General features: G+C 35.0%; 1 protein-coding gene across 3 annotated transcripts in view; it reads left to right on the top strand.

Moving 5' to 3' along the window:
• The window catches only part of PPP3CA (protein phosphatase 3 catalytic subunit alpha), a 304,967-nt gene that overhangs the window by 200,146 nt on the left and 81,079 nt on the right, over positions 1 to 23,742 (top strand). For all 3 annotated transcript variants that reach the window (XM_053557267.1, XM_053557180.1, XM_053557100.1), the window contains exon 3: positions 21,794 to 21,918. In XM_053557267.1, coding sequence (XP_053413242.1) covers positions 21,794 to 21,918 — 125 coding nt within the window. The remainder of the gene's footprint in view (positions 1 to 21,793; positions 21,919 to 23,742) is intronic.

Below are 23,742 nucleotides of genomic sequence, written 5' to 3'. Positions count from 1 at the left end.
GGTAGGCTTAATAGACACCTGGAGTTGGTAGAAAAACCTCCTGAAAGGTGGCTGGGAAAGAGGTGACCAGAGGCATGTGAAAAGTATAGCAGGATCAGTGTTGGAGTGAGGCATACAGCCAAAGAGAGTTGGCACAGTGCAGTTCCAGAAAATACTGGGCCTCACCATTGTGTGCTGTGATAATCCTAATCACTAAGTATTAGCAAGACACTTAGACTTGTGGAGTCCCCAGCTAGCTTCCTGTGGAAAAATGTATTCTACAGGATGATTTGTAAGTGTGTTCCCCAGTATCAGTTCCTTTACTGGAGTGCATTATGAAGGTTCTTTTTAATGTTTTACTTTGTTTTTAAAAAATGAGGTGGGGGTAGGTTGCAAGGGTGAGAGGAGGTTAAGTATGTCAGGTGCTTTGTGTAGCATTGGCCCCATAATAGACATTCATTAAGTGACATGGTCATTGTAATTATTCATTCTGAAAGTCTGTAATGTGATCTTTGGCTCTGCCCTTTCTCACTGTGTCTACTGCTCAGTTGACATCACTGTTTTCCTTTCACTCCCAATTCACTAACCAGCTCCTCCTTGTATGACAAAGTCAGGTAGACACAGGAAGAAGTCATTCTAACCATTTCCTTCAGCTCTCGGGTGAAATTTATGGCAAGTCCAATTGAGTACGTCAAATGCTTTACTCCTATATAGATATTTAACAAGGATTCAGGAAAGCGAAACTTCCATCTTTCAGTGCATTTTGCTTCTACTCTACTTTTTCAATGAGTGCCTTGAATAGTGTTATCCTTTTTTTTTAATCTGACCAGATAACTTCCAGTCAACCACAATAAATCCATTTTTAGCCTTGTTTCTTCCTCTAAATGGTCTAAAACACTTGATGATTAGAGGGCCTTTTAATACCGTCTTCCATTGGCATGCTGATGGTAAGTGTCGTGTCAAAACTAGAGGGAATCAGTGAGGCCATGTCTAGTACTTCGGGTAATAGCTTCATGTGCAGCCTTGTATCATTCATCCTCACATTCATTTCTTCATTTATTTAAGAAACTTTTGAGCCAGTCACTAGTTAATGAGTTGGGATACAGAAGTGAACAAATAGTCTCTGCTCTCTTGAAGCTATGTTCTAATGGGAGAAGACAAAGAAATTGACAGATAAATTTAAAGAATATGTAACATACGAGGTTGTAACCCGTGCCCTGCAAGAGGACTAAGGAAGGGTAAGTGGTGGGATGTGTCCGCTAGAGAATATGAGATGGGTGAACAGGGGAGGCCTCTTTGAGAAGACAGCATTTTAGCAGACTTTTCAATAAAGTGAGGGAAGGCAGAGGACATATTAGGGGAAGATTTTCATAGGCAGAGGGAGTTCAAAGGCCCAGAGTTAGAAATTGGCCTAGGATTGCCGGCAAAGTAAAGCCACTATGACTGAAGCCAAGTTAATGTCCAGGGGAGAGGGAAACTGTTATTAGAGAGGGAATTGGTGGGAGTAAGGGGGCATTATATCTAGGGATTTGGCTTTGACTCAATTCAAATAATACACCACTGGAGGGTTTCCAGCAGAGAATTAAAATATTAGTCTTATGACATCTTGAAATTGTATTATTATTTTTGTCTCCACTATATTTCATTTTATTTTGGACTTTTTGTTTGTTTGTTTTTTGTTTGAGATAGAGTCTCATTCTATTGCCCAGGCTAGAGTGCCAGAGCATCAGTATAGCTCACAGCAACTTCAAACTCCTGGGTTCAAGCCATCCTCCTGCTTCAGCCTCCCAAGTAGCTGGGACTGCAGACACATGCTACCAGTCATGGGTAATTCTTCTATTTTTAGTAGAGATGGGGTTTTGCCCTTGCTCAAGCCAATCTCAAACTCCTGAACTCAAGTGATCCTCCCATGTTGGCCTCCCAGAATGCTAAGATTATAGATGTGAGCCACCATGCCAAACCATGTGTTAGCCTTTTTTTTTTTTTCTTAGAATCATGAGCAAGTAATCAAATTTATTTGGTTAAAATCTGTGGAAACATATAACTAGTGAATGGTGTTTCATAGATAAGTTCAGATCCCACTTTTATGTGGGTAATATTGTTTCTGTTATGTTGAATTATATGTTGAAAAGAAACGTGTGTCTGTGGGTAGAGAGATAGACGGATAAATTTTGTGTTCACTTAAATACAATGCTTTTCTGCACACTGCGTTCATGATAATCCTGCCATTATTTCTCTTTGTCCATAATACAGTGTTTATGATTTGGCCACAGGTGCATTTGACTTCTACCAAAAGTGACTTCAACAGAAAAAAAGACAAACTTCAGTTTTTCTTCCCAAATAAAAGCATGAGGTAGAGCTTATTTTTTCATGTTAATCATGAATCACATAGTTAATGTATCTTATCCAGAGAAGGTAACACTTAGATAAAAAGGAAGAGGGAAAAGAAGAGAGTCCTTAGGTCCTAGAGTATGTAATTAATCTTCTGAGTGCCACTGGAGAGACCCATTCAAGTCCTCTAGCACTTCCCCATGACTCGTGTGACCCAGTATTTATGTAGAACATGCATTTGTCTGCTGATACCTATGTTTTGAAAGGATAATATTTTGGAAGTGAGAATATTATTGAAACATCAGTGCTGAATTCTGCATTCAGAACTCAGCATGGATATATACTAAAATCTAATTTAATATGAAAAGTTAATTGCAAAGAGATATATAGCATGAATTCTACTTTACTGCAAACAAATGAATTTTTTCACATGTCATCTTCAGCAAACTAAGAATAATGTTTGGACAGTTACCAGTTACCTTTTAAAAATTGCTACATAAATTAATTAATAGCTTGGAATAGGGGATTCTTTAATCATTCATTTCTAGTCAGAAAACAATTTTAGTAAAATATGAAAGTACTGTGCAGAATCCCCTGGGAAAGTAATGCAAAAGACATAATTTGTGACTAAAGCTTAAAATTATATGGTAATTTTAAGATGTCTTATAAATACTGTAAGAAAAAAGGATTTTAAGACTTTAGGATAATTAATTGTATTGTCCTATTTGCTCTAGTAATAGTTGTTTAAACAAATCTACACTCAAAGCCAGTAGAACAAAGAGTGAAGGTTGTTCTCAAAATCTTTTATGTTGTTTATTCAGTAGTTATAGGACAAAAGCAAACAAGTCAGCCAGGTAGGAAAAAAAAAGAACAAACTCATTTTGGGTAGAAGAGCCATTCTCCTTCATGATGATATCAGAACTCTGTTGGTTCACTTTTTCATAGGGTGTGCCAAAGGCATCGTGTCTACATTTGGTGTCTACATGTGCCTACAATGCACAAATGCAAGGCATAATATTGGATACTATAACGGACATGAAAAGGTTTTGTTGAACTCTGATTACCTCTGATTACTGAAATATGGGAATATGAATAGAACTGTACTGGAAATTAAAAGAATGCTGGACTTGACCCTGTCACCAGTCAGCCAGGTCACTTTTAACAGACTGTTTACATCAATTAAAATAGTTTGTTTACTATTTTGTCTGATCTTGAAATAAGATCATATATGTGAAATTTTTCTTAAGTATTTTTTACATGTTAAGTTTTCATAACATTTTATGTCATTCACATCATTTTAAATTTCGTATCATAGTCATTATACAAAATTGTTAGCTTTATAAAAGTATACACGTAACCTTATGCATAAGTATCACAGAATTATAAAGTTAACATCTGTAACCTTACGCATGTAAGCAAGTATAAATGCAGAAGGTGTCAAAAAAATATACACCCAATTGAAGAGATGTTATCTATGCATTACTTGTTGAATTGAAGGTAGAGTTACTGGTCAAGTTTACCTAGACATGCCACACACATCCGTTTTACCTGAAATTTGTACACTGTAGGCGGAATGATCAATTTTTTTTCCAACAAGATACCTTAAAATGTGTATACATTTTTTGGCACTGCTGGTAGATATGTTTTCATTATACGTACAAAGTGAGTGGCAGAGCAGGTCTAGTAAGATTTCAGACATACTAGAGTACAGAATGGAATGCTTTTGTTATATAGGTGAGCATCCCTAATCCAAAAATAATAACATTCTTAAATGCTCCAAAAGTTTGCTGCAAAAGTTTCCTTTTGCAACATTGAGAAGATACTTAAAGGAAATGCTAATTGGAGAAGTTCACATTTCATGTATTAATTTCATTTATTAACACAGGATAATGAAGACAATGTCTTTGCTGGTTTGACTTTTTTGTTTGTTTTTGTGGAAGGTTCCTTTTTTCTTTTTTTTTTTTTTTTTAAGGACTGACAACTGTGGGTTATAATGAGCTTCTGAAATTTATGTGTGTCTGCTCTAAGCTCATGGAGAGGAGTAAATTGCTATTTCTCATGACACATTTAGATGAGGAGGAAAAGATGGAAGGAGAGCAGCTCTGCATTGGCTAATTAAAACTAACTTGGGATGTTGAGCTTCTGAGAAGAGTAATATCAACCGCAGTGAAAAGAAAAAAGAGCACAGAGGCAGGCACCAGGATCAGAAAGAATGGGGGATTCAGCAGCCTACCTGTACTCTAGGAAGACGTAGCCTTGGGTTTGGTTGGGTAGGGAAGGGAAGCTGGCATTAGATGGTCCACAGAAAAGCTGTGGAAGTGAATGACGCCCAGCAGCACACCTGGGAGAGTTCAACACATTTTTGTGCCTTCTTACACCACCTGGCATGATGCCTGGGCACTGCAAACCCTTCTTCACTTCTTCAGACACAGAGACCATCGGCTTTGTGTTTCCTTGCTTAATGTGGTCTTTTAATTGTATTTCAAGGTTAGATCCCCATCTCTCCCTGCATCTTGCCTTTTTAATTGTTTTGGGATAAAAGAATCCTAGGTTTGGAAAGTAATTTAACAGTCTTTTACTCTAGACAATACCAGAAAATCCCCTCTGTAATATGCCTGCCAACCTCTACTCCATTAAACAAATATTTTTAGCCTCTCTTTTAAGTAAACACAGGAGTCTATATTAAGATAGGTATTTCTTTTACAATTGAGGAAAATTACAATAATCAAAAAGATAACTTACAATTCTAAGATGTACTTGTTCCCCCATATTTTACCTGTTCTAAAATTTGCCCAGGTATCCAGTTGCTGTTGGTCAGACTATTGCTGAGACAGTCTTGACACATTTATTATTGCCTGCCCAGGCATAAACTTGGTCCTAGCTGTTTATATTCTTGTCTCTTGAGTTATGTGCATTTTTAGAACCACAGATGTTGAGTTTAACTGCCATTTAGTGTCTTTGAGTAGCTAAATGTTACTGCGCAAAAAGGCACAGAAACAGGACAGTGAGGTACTGAATTAAAAATGGGAAAGGGAATATTCATTATTGGAGAAATGTCTGAAATTTAGAATTTTTCACACAAAGCCAAAATTAAGTGCTGTATAGGAAAGACCTGAGAAATAAAGATTGCCATAAGCTGATGAAGCCCATTACGTTTTCCTAGCAACATACAAGTAGAGGATTGCCTATTACACATCAAACAAGCCCAACAATGAAGTTCTGGTTTTACTATAATAATAGAGCACTCCTTTCAGAAACACTGCACATAAACACTTTTGATAGCACAAATGATGTATGTTGGAAAAAAACATCAATGATGATGTGAAAAATGATTCTGATGAGTCAAACTTGGAAGAAAATTTAAGAATATATTAGTATTTCACTTATGAAGGGTAGTAAAGATTTTAAGTGATGCAAAAAAATTATTTCACTAAATTTAATTTAGTAGTATGTAAATTTACCATAAGTCTTATATTCAGTGATGTCTTAGGCTCTTAATGGTAGGTAGTACTGTCCTTTAAACCAGAGTTCAAGCTGCTTACCCAAAGTAAGTTGTGCAGGTGAAGAGAATCATGAATCAAAAAGAAAATAAAGGGAAAGTACAGGAATATGATGAAATAAAAACAGCAAGTTGGTATTTCACACTTGGTGTCAGTATTTCTGGTGTGAGTGAGCTCATTACATCATAATGCCAGCTTTTTTATGAATGGTTCTTTTTTCTTTATTGGAACAGATGGGTTTACTTTTAACTTTCACTCATTTGCCTGTATTGTGTCCTTAAAAAAACAAACAAACAACAGCACAAAAAACCCACAGAAAACAAGCCTGATGCCTCACCTATAAAAGGTTCTCTAAAACTTGAGAACATTTACCATGCTACCATCTATTTTTGTTTACCAAGCCTCTATTTCATAAGACAGACCTTGGTTTCAAGGTCCAAACTAATGTTTGCCTTAGTTTCTAAGTGTATTGTTTTTTCCTGGTGTGTGTCTAAAAGTACAGAGTTCAGAGTAATCTGTTGTGTGAAGGGTTTCAGCACAGACATGACATGAACTGAGTTTGTAGTCAACTAAAACTCTAAGACCTTTTTAAGCTAATGGTGCGGACCCAGGCTTTCATCATCCAGATTGTTTTTTGAGAGGATTTTTATAAATTTGATTATTTACTTTTTAATTGACACATAATAAATGTACATATTCCTGGGGTACATAGTGATGTTTCAATACATGTAATATATAATGATCACACCAGGGTCATTAGCATATCAATCAACTCAAACATTGATCATTTCTTTGTGTTGGGAACATTCAACATGCTTTTACTAGCTATTTGAAACTGTATAATATATTATTAGTAACTGTCATCATCCTGCAGTGGTATAGGACATTAGAACTTATCCCTCCATAGCTGTTACTTTGAGAAGGATTTCTACAGTAGCTCTTAAGGCACAGAGCCTAACTCTTAATGGAGTAAAGGAGTCTAGAAAAGTTTGTGGCCTAGACATCTGCATAATAAATAGCAGTACTCACCTCCTGTAGTTATCAGAACATTAATTGAACTAATGCACTTAACATGCTTAGAAACACTACTTGACATATTTTAAGAACTCAAAATGTTTTTGTTGGTCTGTGTATGTAGCAGTAGAAGTCAAATAGTTGAATAATGAATTTAGTATATCTGTTTCCTAGGGCTACCATAACAAAGTACTACTAACTGGGTTGCTTAAAGCAACAGAAATTAATGTGCCCACAGTTCAGGAGCCTAGAAGTCTGAAATGAGGATGTTGTCTGGGTGGTCCTGCCTCTAGAGCAGCGGTTCTCAACCTGTGGGTCGTGACCCAGAGGAACTGTATGAAAGGGCCATGGCATTAGGAAGGTTGAGAACCGCTGCTCTAGAGGTCAATTCTTCTTGCCTCTCTTGGCTTGTTACATGGCCGCCATCTTTACATGTCCTCTGTCACTGTCTGTGTTCAAATTTTCATTTTTCTACCACATATAAGAACAGTCATCTTGGATTGAGACTCACCTAGTTGAGTATCACCTCATGTTAAACCAATTATATCTACGAAGACCCCATTTAGAAATAAAGTCACATCTGTGGCTGCTAGAGCTTATATGATAGAACTTCAACATATCTTTAGGGCAATGGGCACAATTCAACCCATAATATCTAGAATAGAAACATTTAGAACAGGAACTGGTTGTCCCAGAAGCAAGCAGAGGATACTAAGAAGGTTGGGGATGAGGTAGGAGATCTAAGGAAAGGTGATATTCTGAGAAGTATTCAATGAATAGGCCCTCCTAGGAATTTCTCTGAATAAGTAACAGAACCCAAACTAAACCTCAAGGTTCAAATAAGGGAAAGCAAAGTTTCAGTCCTCTGTGGAGATAGGGGGAATTTGGACTAAATCATAGAGGAACTGCAGTGCTGAATATGTTCCCAAAATATAAGCAGTAGACCTACAGTTGGAACTGAGGCTCCTGTTCACTTCTGAAAGTGCCGCCCCTTAAATGTGGGATAAATAACATCTTGACAACTTTGAGGTGTTAATATGGTTTTAACAGCCTTTATAGCCATCATAATAACAGCATGTTAGATTTTGGCTACTTGGCCAATTTTCAACACAGATAATTAGATTTTTACTTATGTAAGAGGTGTTTGAAGTCTCCTCAGAAAGAGAATGTCTTTGTTTTCTGGTTGAAACATTTAACTGACTTTACTCTGTGTAGCCATTAGGTATTAGGTATTGTCTGCTCTTAAGAGCTTTACTGGTGGGTAATTACGTATGAGTTTGTCAGGTTTGAAGTTTTAAAGATACGATGAATAAAAGGTGCATGATAAAATAGAGGTCTGTTAACCATAATCTATGTGTACGTGCTCTTAATATTTCCAGAGTAACGAATCTTGATTTCCCAAACAGAGGATTATAACTACAAGTAAGAAGCAATAATGGCTGAAAAATTAAGAAAGTTGTTTCTTTTGTATTTTAGTCAAAAAGTCTTTTGTAAATACCATGTAAATGACAACTGTGGAAAGAAAAATATGGAAAGTGTACTCAACGTAGAATTTTCTAATCCTTACAGGAATTTGAATCAACGAAGATTAGATCATCCCCTAAGTGGGTTTTTATATAGTTGTTTCTTTTCCAGTTTTCCATGCCTTTCTAACACTTGATCTTTGTATGAAAACTGCTGCCATATTCAGAGACATGAGTCATGGTACTTAAAATGTTTTCACCATATTTTCAAAATCATAGGACACCACAGCAGGAGAAGAACAGTCTCTTGGCTTTCACAAATTTTACATTCCAAGATTTGACCTTTCACAGGAGTTCATCATGTGTGTTAATGTAGATCCCTGCCCTGTTGCTGGCTGGCTGCTCAGTACCTTAATTTCATTTGGGTTTTTATTCTAAACATATTTTGTGTGTGTTTACCTCTACATCTTCCCCTACTTGTGTAGTTTATATGTATGATTCTGGTTGAAAACATTCTTCATGAAAAGAAAGCTAGTGTCATTGGAAGTAAGCAGAATGTGATGAGTGATGACTTAGGAAGAACGGCTTCAGGTAAACTGAAGGTAGAATGTCTTGTTCTTCAGGGATTTGGATCTGTAAGATAAAAGAATTCATCATAAACTCTGTCCAGAAACTAGATAAAGTGAGTATTAAACTGTTTCAATGAGTTTTCCAGGTCTTGTAAATACTGTTGGAATGAGAATTTATATTCTAGCTGAGGCACTGGAATAGCTTTTGAACTGATCTTTAGGGTAAATAGAGATATAAGAATTTCAATTTTATATTTTAATGTATAAACCCCTGTTTGTGATTGTTGCCTGGAATAATTTTCCCAATCCCTCCCCTATTGATTAGCAGATTCCTTCCTCCCCCAACTCACAACTGGCCAGGAGCTTATGACCCTGGATAGAGCAGTCAGAGAACATCCCTAGACACAGTGATTGCCTTATTGAGTGAGCAGGGCAGTCACATTTATTCCATGGATCCGTTTTGCTGAAATTGGCTGATTCAGCTACTTAGTTACTGAGCTGGCACAATGTGATTTGGAGGATCCTCAGAATGAGTCTCAATAACTTCAGTAGGTAAAAATAAGAATGATGTGCAGAGAGAAGCTGATGTGAGAGGAAAAGTTAGAAAGGCTTTGTTTAAACTCAGATCCCTTTGTGCCTAAAGCCAGCGTTTGTATTTTAGTGCATTTTATGTGGTTAGTCTTAATTGTGAATTGCAAGATTTGTTAAAGATCTTAAGAGAAGATCCTTTGTGTGGTTTAAGGTTCTGTGGTATCTTATACCCTCACCTATGTGCCAACAAACATTTAGACTTCTTTGCTGGTTTTGAGGCTTTGATGAATTCTCGAATCTCTGTGTTTTGAGACACTTTACTTCATTTTAAATACATTATATTTGCAAACAGGGAAAACATGTGTCCACCTCAATTAACAATTCAGAAACCCATGAATGTTAGCTACTTGTACTTTAATAATAAATATCTGTTAAGGAGTCCAATAAATGGTGCAAATTCAAAAGCAAGATAATAAAAATATGCTACTTACCACCAAAATAGTAATTCCTACTTATTTTATTCATACGTAATTTCTATTTCAAATATTTATGCAGTTATTTCTTCCAAGTCCAGTTGTATTGTGTAAAGGGTATGTCATTTTGCTTGCACTTCATGTCTACAGATGTAAAATTGGGACCATCAGCCATTATCTAGCATTAAATAAAAGAAGGCAATAGAAAATAAGATACACAAAACTCTCAAAGCATCAACTGGTGCTAGTGATACTTAACAATTGGAAATATTATTATAATCATTTATCAAGGGAGTGGTCCCAATCAAGTGAATGGAGAGCTGTGTTATAATAGAGATGAGGAACTTGCCTTGTATTGAATTACTCACCTGTACTTGGTACTACACCTTTATCATATGTACCCTTTGCAACCACTCTGCATGAGACCTGTTATTGTACCTTATTCCACACATTAGGAACTTGAGGCTTAGAGAGGTGGAATGACTTTTCAAAGGCACGATTGGTTCTTTCTCTTTCCTATATTCCTTCCATGGCTCCACTTTGAACTAGAACACTCTGAAATGTTTTTGGTAATTCACATTCTGCGTCTCCATAGACCACAGAGAAAAGTCTGTGGTTGAAGGACAGTGTCTTCTGGACGGTTACCTAGTAAAGGGATTGCAGAATCAAATGGAAGCTTGACTTTTAACTCTGTGAGGATTCTCTATACTTCTTTCCAAAAAGGCTGTATTGGTTTGTAATCCTCCCTCCCACCCCCAGCAGTGTATAAGTATTGTCTTCTCTTCACACCCATGACAGCATTAAACACTGAATACAGACTATAGAAGATACATAAAATTCTAGAAATGTAATAAAGTAGGTCTTCCAGGCAGTAGAACTTGAAATTATGTGACTTTATGACATCAGTTTTTCCTAAGTAAGAGTTTGATAACTTATCAAACACACATTATGAACATGTTTGCTAATTTTCTATATTTTTTCAAAAGAAGGGAAAAGAGTTGATTGTCACTCTTATTGGTCTTTTTCCCAATTCAAATACAGTAGAACTTCCATAGTTGACCTTCTCCCTACATGTACTTATCAGTACATTGACCAGTTTGTTATAGTCCCTTGGGTGGTCACTTTACAGAGATTCTCCTATATATAACCAACATTTATTACTTTCAACTGGCAAAAATTAAATAATTTTGAAATTATGATTGCTAATGAGTCACAGTTTATGTTGAGTTAGCAGTTGTTTTCTGTTTTCCAGACACCTGCCTTAATTTACCATGATCACTCAGTTTATAAGCCATATATAATATGTTAGGCAAACGTGATTTTTTTGCATAGTTTTATTAGATGGTTGTCATATGCTGAAGAAACACAAAACATAAAACTTTATTCATGCCTAAATCAGAGACACGTACAAATGTAAATGTACAAAATACACAGCATGTTTATGCATGCTATGATTTAAGTCAATTTAGGAAACTGTGACACCTATTTGTTTCAGAAAGATAAACAAAACTGATGATTCATGTCACTGTGGCATATAATAAACCGTAAATAGCATCTTCAGTTGAATGAACAGAAGTTGTGACATGAAAATTTGAGATAATCTAGGACAAGTGCTCAAATTTTTAGATTTGTACTGTTTTTCAATAAATAACAAATCTCATTACTTTTCTTGATATAATTTGAAATTTCCAAACAAAAACTTTATTACTAAATATAAAGTATTGATAATTTAAGAACTACTTTTAGGGAAACTACATATGCTACTGCCTCTGTTAGTTAATTTGATCGATGACAAATAGGCAATGAAATGATTTGCCCATATATGACGTCAGTGGGAGACATAAAGCTTAACTCTTTATTTCATGACTATAAAGTAGTCTTTAGAATATATTCTAAATTCAATACTCTAAATTCCTCTCTATTCAGTACAGAGAGGAAAATACACTCATGGCAGAAAGCTGATCCTTTCGGTATCATTTTTTATATATATTTCTTCTTTACGTGTGCTGTAAAGTTCTTGAAGCATGGTTTCCATTTCTCTGTTGTCTCAATATTGTAGCACAAGTAAAAAGTAATCAGAGAGAATGGAAGATAGATTAAAGAAATCTAGTTAGAATTAAGAAATCGGCTTATTACCTTTGTCATTGTTATTTTTCACGGACTTCATTTTCTTAACTTTCAAATGAATGAATGTGTTCTAACATGTCTGAGTTTTTCACATATTTTAATAATTGGTTTATCTAGTATTAAAAATTTGGTTTCCAAATATGCTACATATAAACAAGTAATCTTATGTGTTTTTTGCTGAAGAAATTGTATCATATAATCAATTGAATCCTTCCTGTTACTAAGGCATGTAAGTAGTATCATTTAGAAAAAGCACTGATTAGCTGTTTATTTACTGGTAGACATAAACAGAGGTAACTTTTGAAGACAATTTTAGAAAAAGCCCTTCGTACTGATATTCCTCCTGCCGATAATTATCAAATTAATAATGAATACAGGGACTTTAGAAATAAATGTTATTAGCTTTCTTGCCTTGAGACTTTAATATGTTAAATACAAAATAGTCTTTTAAATTGTCAAAATTAGAGAGGTATCATGAGAAGAAAAAGAAGAAAAAGAGATGGCTTAACTTTTTCCCCCTACTTAGAAGATTTTTCTTAACTGAATTTTCCAGAAATCTAAGAAGTTTTTTTTTTTTTTTGTAATCCATTTGGTGAAATGTCTTATATTCTATTTACTATGTCACTTTCAGCTTTTAAAATATTACTACCATTACACAGCTGTGGAACAGAGTGGTCTTGTAAATGAGCTTTGCTACAAAAGAAAATGAGACTAACTGGAAACTCATCATGGCTCTGCCACTGTCTGAAAGATTGGTAATGTCGCTAAAGCCATTTAGAGATATTTCCACTCTTGGAAAATGGAAATTGTGGAGCATGAGGCCTAGTCTATTTGATTTCGGCCTTAATACCTTTCAATATATAATAGCATACATTTAGATAAAAGGTAGAAAAAAACAGAACAACATTTTATGTGTTTTACTTACAGCTACATTGATTCCACCAATAGGTAGTTCATCTCCCTAAATCTTGCAAAACATTCAGAATGTTTCTTAGGTAAACAGTCTCCGAAATAACTGCCATGTCTACTGTCTCACATTATGTTAAGATGTGCTGTGCACTAAGCTTTTTTCTTCCTTGTATTATTTAATTATTTTTTTAGAAAATTATATAAAATAATTTGTACTTTGCGTTCCCTTATAGATGAGGCAACTGAGGCTGAATCAATATCTTGTCCCAGTTACACAAATGGCAATTCACGGAAGATGGAAAAAGCCTTTTTAAAATGTAGTAAAAAAGAGTAGAGTGTGAATATGCAAAGGAGGAGATTAAGATAAGCAAATTGGAAGAGTCCATGCATCCTGTAGACAGTAAAAGCTGGTTCGGGGAAAATTCGTCAAAAAGTAATTAATAAAGAAAGCATAGTTTGTTGACTAAGGTGAAACACAAAATGAAAAACTAATGAAGAACAATTATGCAAATGCTCAGAAGAAATTCTGCACAAAGAGGAAGAGGAATAATAATAAAGCCTTTATTACAACATTTATTTAAGTGCCTTGTATGTTCTTAGTACTTAGATGAAATAATCATTTACCTTATAATCCTTTGTAGAATGTGCTACTTTGGTGTTTACTTTCACAGATGAAAAACAGATACAAAGACATTAGCTAAATCTCCAGTATCACTCAGCTGGTTGGGTGGTGGAGTGGGGCTTTGAGAACCAAGCAGTCTGGCATCACAGTCTTGTGTCCATGATCATCACACTTGACTCTCTCTCCCAAGGGGGAAATACATCTAGGAAAAAGCAAAAGTCACAAATGAAAGAATACTATAGCCACAGTTAACCTTAAACTAAATAAGTAAATAAACAAATATAGGCTTGGAAAGCCCAACATGGGCACTCTATGACACAGCTGAATATCCTAGATCTGGTTACAGTAATGATGGTCCATCTTTTAGGGTCCTGAGGGGAGTTCTTGGGGATCTGAATCCTGAGATCAGTATTTGAAAAAGTGAAGGATACAATTATTAATTAGTGATAACTTAGATGGCTTATATGTACTGATCAAATTTATGTACTTATGGCTGAAATCATATCAACTCATAGTATTTATCTAATGTTCTTAATTGGTGATGACAATCAAGGGCTTAGTAAGCCACATAATGTACATGAATTCACATATCAAAAAACCCTTTAGCTTCCAGGACTGAGCAAAAACTTGGACACGCAAACAGAGCAGTGGCCAAATTTAATTAAATAATTCCTTAAGTTTAACATGCTTATTGTTAACTATTTATTGACATCACAACTTTGACTGTAACTAATATAATTCCATAATATTATTATAAACTCTTAATAATTAGGCATTTTTAATAATATAGGTTGGTGCTGAAATGCAAAAATAGTGGTAACAGATATAACAAATGAATTCTTTCTTAACAAATTGGGGTTTTTTTGGTCAACAAAATCTTGTAAAGCATGCAATCCATGAAGAAAAAGAAAACTGCAAAAAATAATCTCAATGGAGAGAATACTCATCTTCAGGACAAACACATTCATAAACATAAGTTTTAGTAATTTACTTTTCTGTAGGTTGGAATAGTACACCATGTAATAATCATGGCATTATGTGTAATTGGGCTTTTAATAAAGTAGTTTTTAAAATGCAGGTATTTCTCTTCTCTTTCTGATTACAGTTGAAACCAAAGTATAGGGGATTAATGTTATGTTTAGTGCTGGAAAGTTGTAGTTATTAATATCTATTATAATCTACAACATATTCCAGTCTTGTTCTCTCAGTTCCATTTTTCATTAACATTGGCTAACAGTTTACCTTCATAAAATAGCACCATAAGTATAAAGAAATGATGTATTGATATTAATATGCACTAATACTATCAGTGTTGTATATTTGATTTTATAGTATTTTTTATTTTTAAATCTTTGAAATTTTTATATTTAGGAAATTTTGATGTGACAGGGAGACTTTTCATTATTGTTCCATATTATCAAATGAGAAAGACCTGGTTAAGGGTTTATTTATAAAGTAACACGTTTAGCATTTGAAAGATAATATTAACTATGGGAAAATATTAATTATTTTGACATATATTTAGTGTATTAAAATCCTGTGGGGTTTTTTTTTTTTTTTTTGGTCTTTAGTATATTTTAGAGTTTATAGCGATTTCTAGAAGTAAGCAAATACTGTCATAAAATTCTGGTGTTACCATTATCTCAGTAATTGCCTGACTTTAGAAGTTTACACATTCTGCTAATGAACTACACATGTTCAGGATGAATCGTTTGTGCTTGAGTTTATCATCCATTGAAGGCTACTTCAGCCTGGATTATCAACGGGGTTGGGGGGGAACAGATCTATGTTTATAGCATCCACTGTGGTTAACCTCGAACAAAGCCTCTAAGCAGAATCCTTCTGCACAAAATTATGGATTTTGGAAAAGAAAAAGTTCTGGTAGATAACAATATTCAAAAACTAAACCAATAAATTCAGTAGGTTAATCCTCTTATGCTGAGAATTAGACATGACTTAGGTTCATTAACATTAGAAATTTTATTGTTTTGGGGAAATGTGGCTATTATGGAAAGAATACTGGGTTGAAGTAAATGAAGCTGAAAGTAGAGTGGAACTCTAATGGTGAAAATTGCTAAATGATTCAGTAACGTCTTTTCTAAAGGAAAAATTGCAATCTGTTAGTTTAGTATGAACTGGAAAAACTTGTATAAGAAGTTATTCTACTTCATGTAAGTCTTCCAAGATGATAAAAGCCAGTATTTTGGAGGAGCTGAAAGGTCATTACAGCAAAATAAATAATGAATCAGGAATTAAAAGTGCTTGACTTCTAAATCATAGTATTAATATAGTCTTGCCAAGCAATTTTGAAATGCTGGCCCATTAGAAATAAATTTTTCATGTGCAGTTTTTTTAATTATTTGTTTTAATCTTTTTGATATTTTTTTTAACAACTTATTCCTTTATCCCTAGACAACCTACTTTGTATAATCTTTCTCTATGGAATTATATGATATAAAATTTTTGTTCAATGTCAAGGAGAAGTTGACCCAAGGATGTTCTTTGCTAAATTTCCTTCTATTTAGACAAGTAAACAGGACCAAAGGCATAAGTCTGGACACTATGTTAAAGCTCCTGTAAGTAGTTTTATGTGAAAGTGTGTGTTTTATATTACATTTGTTGCATATCTTTATCCAGGATAGCAGTGGCATTGAGCCTCATCCTTAACTGATCAGTACTGTCTACCTTGTTTTACAATTTCTAATGCAATACATGTAATTTAATTTCCAATATGAACTTAGACTCAGTGGAATTCTTTGAAAAATAATTAAACTATAATATGGATGTACTTTTGATAGATTTACTCAATTACTTTAGACTTGCATACATAACACACATATGCATATAATATAAATGTGGTTTTTGTTTTGAACACCTGCCCCTTCTTATTAGAGAGTTACAGCATCTCTCTGGTCAGAAAGTGCAGGGCAAACACTTGGTCCTGATTGTGGTTATCTTTCTGACTTGTCCTCCCTCCTTTGCCTGAAATTCTCTTCTCAAGAGCCTCTTTGTCCTCAATATGCTGGCCATTATCTCCTTTGCTTAGAAGTGTGCTGATTGTAGGGGCTCTGAGATGCGCCTTATAACTGACTCATTGTCTCATTTCTCTGTCAGAAGGACTTACTCAGCTAACTACAAAGAGACCCTTGTTCCGCCTTTGCTCTTTGCCATTGTTTCCCCTTAGCACTACTTGGCTGTCATCTACAGTGAGTAAAGTCCTGAACTTCTGCTTAATGACTCCCTAACTAGGATGCCTACTCATCTCTAAATCCCTCCTTTGTGCTGAGTAGCTTTATATACACACATGCACACACTTACCAATATTTATGCATTTACAATATATATTAATATTTATGTGTTTATAAACACAATATATATTTGAACCCCCTGAGCCTGTGATTTCAAAGCTTAATAAATAGCTTTCCAGCAGTGATATTTTTCAAAAAGAGCTATTCCTTTCCCTAAGAAATAAATCTTTTCTGCATATTGTTTTTCTGTTTTCTACTTCAATATTCAACTTAGATCAAAAGCTGTTGTAACTATTCCTGTGTGAAATAATTTCCAATAAAGTTTTATTTAAAGTGGATGAGGAGGGAGGGAAGCAATATTAAACGGCAGTTCTGCAAAACTATTTTCTTTTGATCTAGAACCAGGTGAGGAAATAAGACGTGTGGTGGTTCCACATTCTACCCCAGTCTTGCTGCCCACTGTTTTAAAACCTGTGACTTAAAGGCTTAAAAATGAACACAGATGCATGTAAGTTGAAAGCCTTTGCCTTATACCAAGGCAAACTCCACAACTTTATCAATCTTTATCAATTCCTTGAGCACCTCAAAAATCTCTGACTTCTCAGTTAATGGATTTCCAAATTTTTTTTTTTTTTTTTTTGTAGAGACAGTCTCACTTTATGGCCCTCGGTAGAGTGCCGTGGCATCACACAGCTCACAGCAACCTCCAACTCCTGGGCTTAAGCGATTCTCTTGCCTCAGCCTCCCGAGTAGCTGGGACTACAGGCGCCTGCCACAACGCCCGGCTATTTTTTGGTTGCAGTTTGGCCGGGGCCGGGTTTGAACCCGCCACCCTCGGTATATGGGGCCGGCGCCTAATCGACTGAGCCACAGGCACCGCCCTGGATTTCCAAATTTAACATGGCATCGACCCTGTGGAAGAATCCTGGAGTGACACGTTTCTTGTGCATCTACTGGATGACAGGTGCTATTCCAGGCACAGGGGATGCAATGGACAAAACTGACAAGTTACCCTCCTGGCAGAGATTATACTCAGGTTGAATTAACAGAGAAGAAGCAAGCATGCAAATAAATTAACTAAATAATTCTTGGTAGTAGTAAATAAAGTTTTCATACTTTCTACGTGCCTTCACTAAGGGATGGGATGGGGTGGGATGAAGGATGATTGCAGAGGGAGGTAGCTCCTTTACCTAGCATCGTCAGGAAAGACCTACCGAGCATGTGACATGTATCTGAGACTTACCGGAATGAAAGAGAGGCAGCCTGTGAAAATCTGAGAAAGAAAGAAACTTGGCTTATTTGACATAGGCAAGACTGGCTTCCAGTGAACAAGCCCAAGGAATGGGATGGGTGACCAAAGAAATGACTTTATCTGAAATTGCTCTTGAGAATTCTTAAATGTCCTTATAAAATACCTCCATTTATCAAGTATATTTTATTTGAATTTATTTGTTTGCATAATTTGTTTTCTTTGGTTTGTCTTTGAATTTTTATAGTTATGCAGGCAAGTTGTTTTCCTTTGTGAACATTATCATAAGTGGTCCTACTTTATAAGCATGGTTTTTGAATTCTATGGCTGTTCTAAGGTAAAGTCAGTGATAATATGATGATCCTACAAGTAACTGGATTTCAGCATATTTTGTTTTTCATGCCGAGTTTATAACAATTGCTCTGCTATTTTATATTATCAAGACAAAATCCACTTATTGCAGTGATCTTATAAATCATTGAGATTATTTCCTATCACAAAGTTATTATAGGCCACAAAAAAGAGATTAATTTTCTGTTTTTCTAAAACTACATTTATGATAATGTACTTTTTATGCCAGCAAAAGAAAATATATCTTTATAATGTTTGCATTGTCTAGAGCCCTATTTGTTTAAATTTTTATTTCATTCTGGCTGCCAGATTATGCTGCAGTTCTATGTCAGATGCTAAAATTGTTTAATTCTCCACAGTCTATAACCAGAATTAATGATATGTGGTATTTATGTCATTGACACAGAAAAGTAAAGAGCAGTTATCCTTGAATTCAGCTATGGCCAGGAGTTAAAATGGAGGGTAAAAAATGCAACAGAAGAGGAAAAGGAAGGGTGAAGAGCAGTGGTTCTCCACCTTCCTAATGCTGCAGCCCTTTAATACACTTCCTGTGGGTCGTGACCCACAGGTGGAGAACGGCTGGTGAAGAAGATGCTTTAGAATATTCTGGAAGGAATTCCACTCCCTACTGCCCTCAGCTGAAAGCACCATAGCCCTATTTTCTCTGGGACTTTGACATTTGAGATGCAGTTGTTCTGAAATGGCAGTTTGATAAAACATTTATCAAGTTCTTACCAGAATCTAGGAACTTGTCTAAGCCCATTACAATAATAACACACTTAATTCTCACAATAGCCCAACAAAGTATTGATGTCACCCCATTGGGACTCAGAAAAGTTGAGGAGCTTGCTCAGGCTCGCTCAGGTAGTAAGTAGAACAGTAGGGACTGGAACCTGAGCAGTGTGGGTCAGAGACTAAGTAAGCCTGTAAATGCCAGAGCACACTGCCTCTCATGGCTTTGATACAACCATTTCATCTTGGGGATATCTTCGTAGCAGCCTAAAAGATGATTACCAAATTTGCTGGTACAATAAAAATTCCAAATATTTAAAGACCTTTTTCCCTGAGCCTTACTCCATATTTGACCCTCATTGCTCTGAGAGGGTCTTCAGTGAGAGGGAGAGAGCCAGTGGAAAGACATGGGCTATAGAAAATGTCAGGGTCACATCCATTTACATTTGAAGGGCTGCATAAAATCAGCTGGAAGAAAATACCCTGCTTCATACTTCCTTGCCTTGAAGTTCGTCCCTTCAACTTCCAAACTTAATGGAGGGCATTTAAAGTTGTGGTTTCCAGCCAAATCATTTTTGTTTTGTAATTTTTTGGTGGGAAATATCCATATGACAGATAAATTCTTACAACTTGAGAGAAACTAGTGCTTGTAATAAATAACCCAACTAAGGTATGATTTCAAAGGATGAAGGCTAATTTCTTGTTACTTGTTGACTAATAAGCTTTAGCCTTGTCTTTTTAAAAAATTAGCAATAAAAGATGTGTTAATTCAGTTTTAAAAATGGATATTTTTTTCTCTTAAGTTTGTTTAATTATATTGTATGTGTACACATATAAAAAAACATGAAGGGTTTTAGGAGTTCTTTTATTATTTATGACAGTGTTTGCAGCTCCAAATGCAGCCATGAGCATCTCCTGCAGCGCAGGCCCTGACAGCTCTGCCTGGGAACATCTGGCTACAATAGTCATTGCTATTTCTTCCTTTCCCTTTGGTAAAGATACTGCATGTGATGATAAGAAAGCACAAACATGGGATGTGTCTTTTACAGACCAAATTCCTTGCTATATTCAAGATAGGACTTATTTGCTCAACTGTGTGAATTGAAAAAAATAATTATTAACAATCTTCTAGAAGGTTATTTTATTTAAAAAATGGAAGAATATGTTCCTGGTATTTCTACAATATATCTCTTGCTCAAAAAAAGGAAAAAGCTATATAATTGGAGTCCAAGAAACGGATGTATTAGCAGTCAAAGCTCCTTGTTTATAGCCGTGGGGGCAGGCACTTAGATTTCTTGAGCACGAACATTCTAAAATAGAGTCCACCTGTACCTGTTTCAGGTTGATAGAGCTGGGGGTCCTTAACTATTCCTCGGTGGTAAAGATAGGAATTTACAGTACATAATGTTTTTAACATTCTTGTTTGCTAATTGTTTTGTCAATGAACTCATTCTTCTTTCTAGGAACTTTTGCCACATAAGTCAAGGAAGTATAAGATATTTTAATAATTTGCTTTTAATTTCAGCCTATACTGTTGATAAGATATTCAGCTTTGGCATCCTGATTTCCTAGTCACTAATGCGTTCACTCATTTGGTGTACCTTTTAGTGTGGCAGAGAGCAGTCACATGATGCTCATCATGCAAGCATAAAGTATACTTTAAAATATTAAATACATATATGCACCCATGTAAAACAAATAAAAATATCAAAGATATCATAAAGTGGTGGTTGACAAGAAAAGCTTTGAATCAGACAGATCTGAATTTAAGCCCTGGATTGTCCATTTTTAATATGTCCTTGCTAAGCCACATAACCTCTCTAAGCACTGTCATTTCTTTATCTGCATAATGGAGATAAAAATATTTATCTTTCAGAGCTCTAAAAATAACAAATGACATAATAAGTATTGAATAAGTGATTTTTAAAAACAGAACCTAAGGTCCTCTAATAAATTTGATTTAAAAGAGAAGATAAGAATGTTAAGAGATATCAATTCCCAATAATTGTTTTGGTAGTGTTTTACAGTTTTAGATATTCACAGCATTTCTTTTCATTTTAACATTTGATATTATTATACAATACATCTTATAAGAATGTATTCTATAATTTAAATGTAATAGGAGTTTCTTTTTTCTTATTGGTATATGAAATAGTGATGTGTCCTACAATTGACATTTTAGATTCAGTGAAACATAGTTTTTATGATACATATCAAAATTTCTTTTTCTTCAGGAGGCGATAATGTATAGTGGCTGTGCGTTCAGACTTCAGCTATTCATAGATTATGGCAGATTCCTGAACCTGTCTGTGCCTTTTCTTTTACCAGCAAAATGAAGATTTATCCCATGACTTTGTTAGGGTTAAATTAGGTAATGTGTATCAATTTCTTAGCACAGTGTCTCGTGCAGAATTGTTAAATGCAAAATAATAGCCATTATTGTTTTTGTTATCTTAATTTTCTAGTTAATCTGCATATTCACTGACCTGGATGCTGGATCCAGTACTGCCACTAATTAACTTTGGAATCTTGAGCAAAGTACTTAGCTTTTCTGTCTCACTGTTCTTTTCTGCCAAAGAATGCTTTGGCCGAGATGAACTTGAAATTAATTTGGCTCTAAAATTTTGTGATTTTATTAACTAGCTCAGTCTTACCATAATGTGACCATAAAATGAATTTCATTTGTTTCTTCCAGTTTGTGGGGACATTCATGGACAATTCTTTGACTTGATGAAGCTCTTTGAAGTGGGGGGATCTCCTGCCAACACTCGCTACCTCTTTTTAGGGGACTATGTTGACAGAGGGTACTTCAGTATCGAAGTAAGTTCACATCTTTTTTTCTTAGCTGCTCACTTATGAATTGACAATGTCTTAATAAAAAAAAAAGTGATAAGTGTTATTGCCTTAAGGAAATCCCGAACCTACAACCATGAATTTTAATACTTAATCCATAGACTCAGACGTATTCTATGTTCAGTAGATTCTCATGTCCTTTTTCGTCTATAGGGATGCCAAGAAAATGATAAATAGTAAGATTTTACCTTTTGTGTATTTTATGTTTACAAGTTTGCAAAAATTATATCTTGTTTTACTTTAGATAATATTTCCCACTGAAAGAAGTAATCAAAGTTGATAAAATAAGCAAGAATGTTTTTTCATGTTTATGCCTTACGATTGTGAGACAATGTTATTTTGTAAGTTGATAGCAAAGTGTGTGCGTGTCTGTGTCCGTGTTTGTGTGTGTGAATATGTGTGAGTACACTTACAGCTGCCATATTTTGTCCTTTTTGGTATCTGTCATCTAACTAGGGTAATTTGTCAAACTCATTAATTAAAACAAAACAGATAACCTTTGAGTTGAGGTACTTCCCCAACCTCCCATCTGCATCTGATTTAGGTAAGCAGAAATTACCTTCAAAATAAAGGCAAGGGCCTTGTTTTATTCATAAGTCTTTCTTCCTGGTACCTAATGTGCTGTTTTAATAAATATCTATTGAAATAAATGGTTTGAAATAGAATATATTTTAAAGATCTCACGTGTAGTAGCTCACATTATATGTGCTACCAAAAAAGCATTAAATGGGAAAATGATTATTCTTAATTAAACAGAGAAATTAACTTTAAGAACTGTCACGTTAACATCACATATTCATAATAATTATTTGAAAAATTCTGTTTAAAATTATTATAATAGACTCAGGGCCTGTAGCACAATGGTTACAGCACCAGCCACATAGACCATGAATGGCGGGTTCGAACCTGGCGTGGGCCAGCTAAAACAACAATAACAACTGCAACAACAACAAAAATAGCTGAGCGTTGTGGCGGGAGCCTGTAGTCCCAGGCTACTCTGGAGGCTGAGGCAAGAGAATCACTTAAGCCCAAGAGTTTGAGGTTGTTGTGAGCTGTGACACCAGGGCACTCTACCGTGGGCAACATAGTGAGACTCCATCTCAAAATAAAAAATTATTCTAAGATTTTATTTACTAAATAGATATTTAATGTTGAAAAACATATAACCCTTAAACAGCTCTTGTTTTTAAAGCTATAATACCAATTTTATTTTTGAGTTATTCAATTCACCTCCAGTCGCACGTGTGTGTGTATAAAATATACACATTTATATTAATATATACCCATATATACACAAATATATATATGTCAATGAAAATGTATAAACATGTATGTGTCTACCAAAACATTGATCCTTTCTGCATTTAAGGATCATAAGAGTCTTAATTATTCAATGTAATGGTGAGGGAAGGAGGGGTGGTAATGACATATAAATCCTGAAAGAGAAAGTAAATTTTCAGTGTTTCTTCCATTTGTTAATCAAGTATTGCAAAGCACATAAAATGTCTATTACGAGGACTTTGAGGGATTTGAAGAAAAGTAACATACATCTTTGCTCTCTAGAAACCTAAATTTGTGTTGGAAAATATAGTCATGAAAATCTACATAGCTAAACAAGATTATCATCCAACCTGTAATAATTTGAATGGATTATTAAAATCTTATGATAAAGGAGGTACAAAATGTAAGTCATTGGAGTATAGAAAAACGAGGAGGTATTGAAGGCACACACGGTTGGGAAAGATGGAATCAAAGGGCAGGTAAGGTTTATCAGGAGGGATATTGAAGTGA

This window comes from Nycticebus coucang, chromosome 1 (assembly GCF_027406575.1).
Source record: "Nycticebus coucang isolate mNycCou1 chromosome 1, mNycCou1.pri, whole genome shotgun sequence".
NCBI classification, from domain to species: Eukaryota; Metazoa; Chordata; class Mammalia; order Primates; family Lorisidae; genus Nycticebus; species Nycticebus coucang.
The sequence above is the reverse complement of the archived record's forward strand: the minus strand, read 5'-3'. Positions and strand labels throughout refer to the sequence as shown.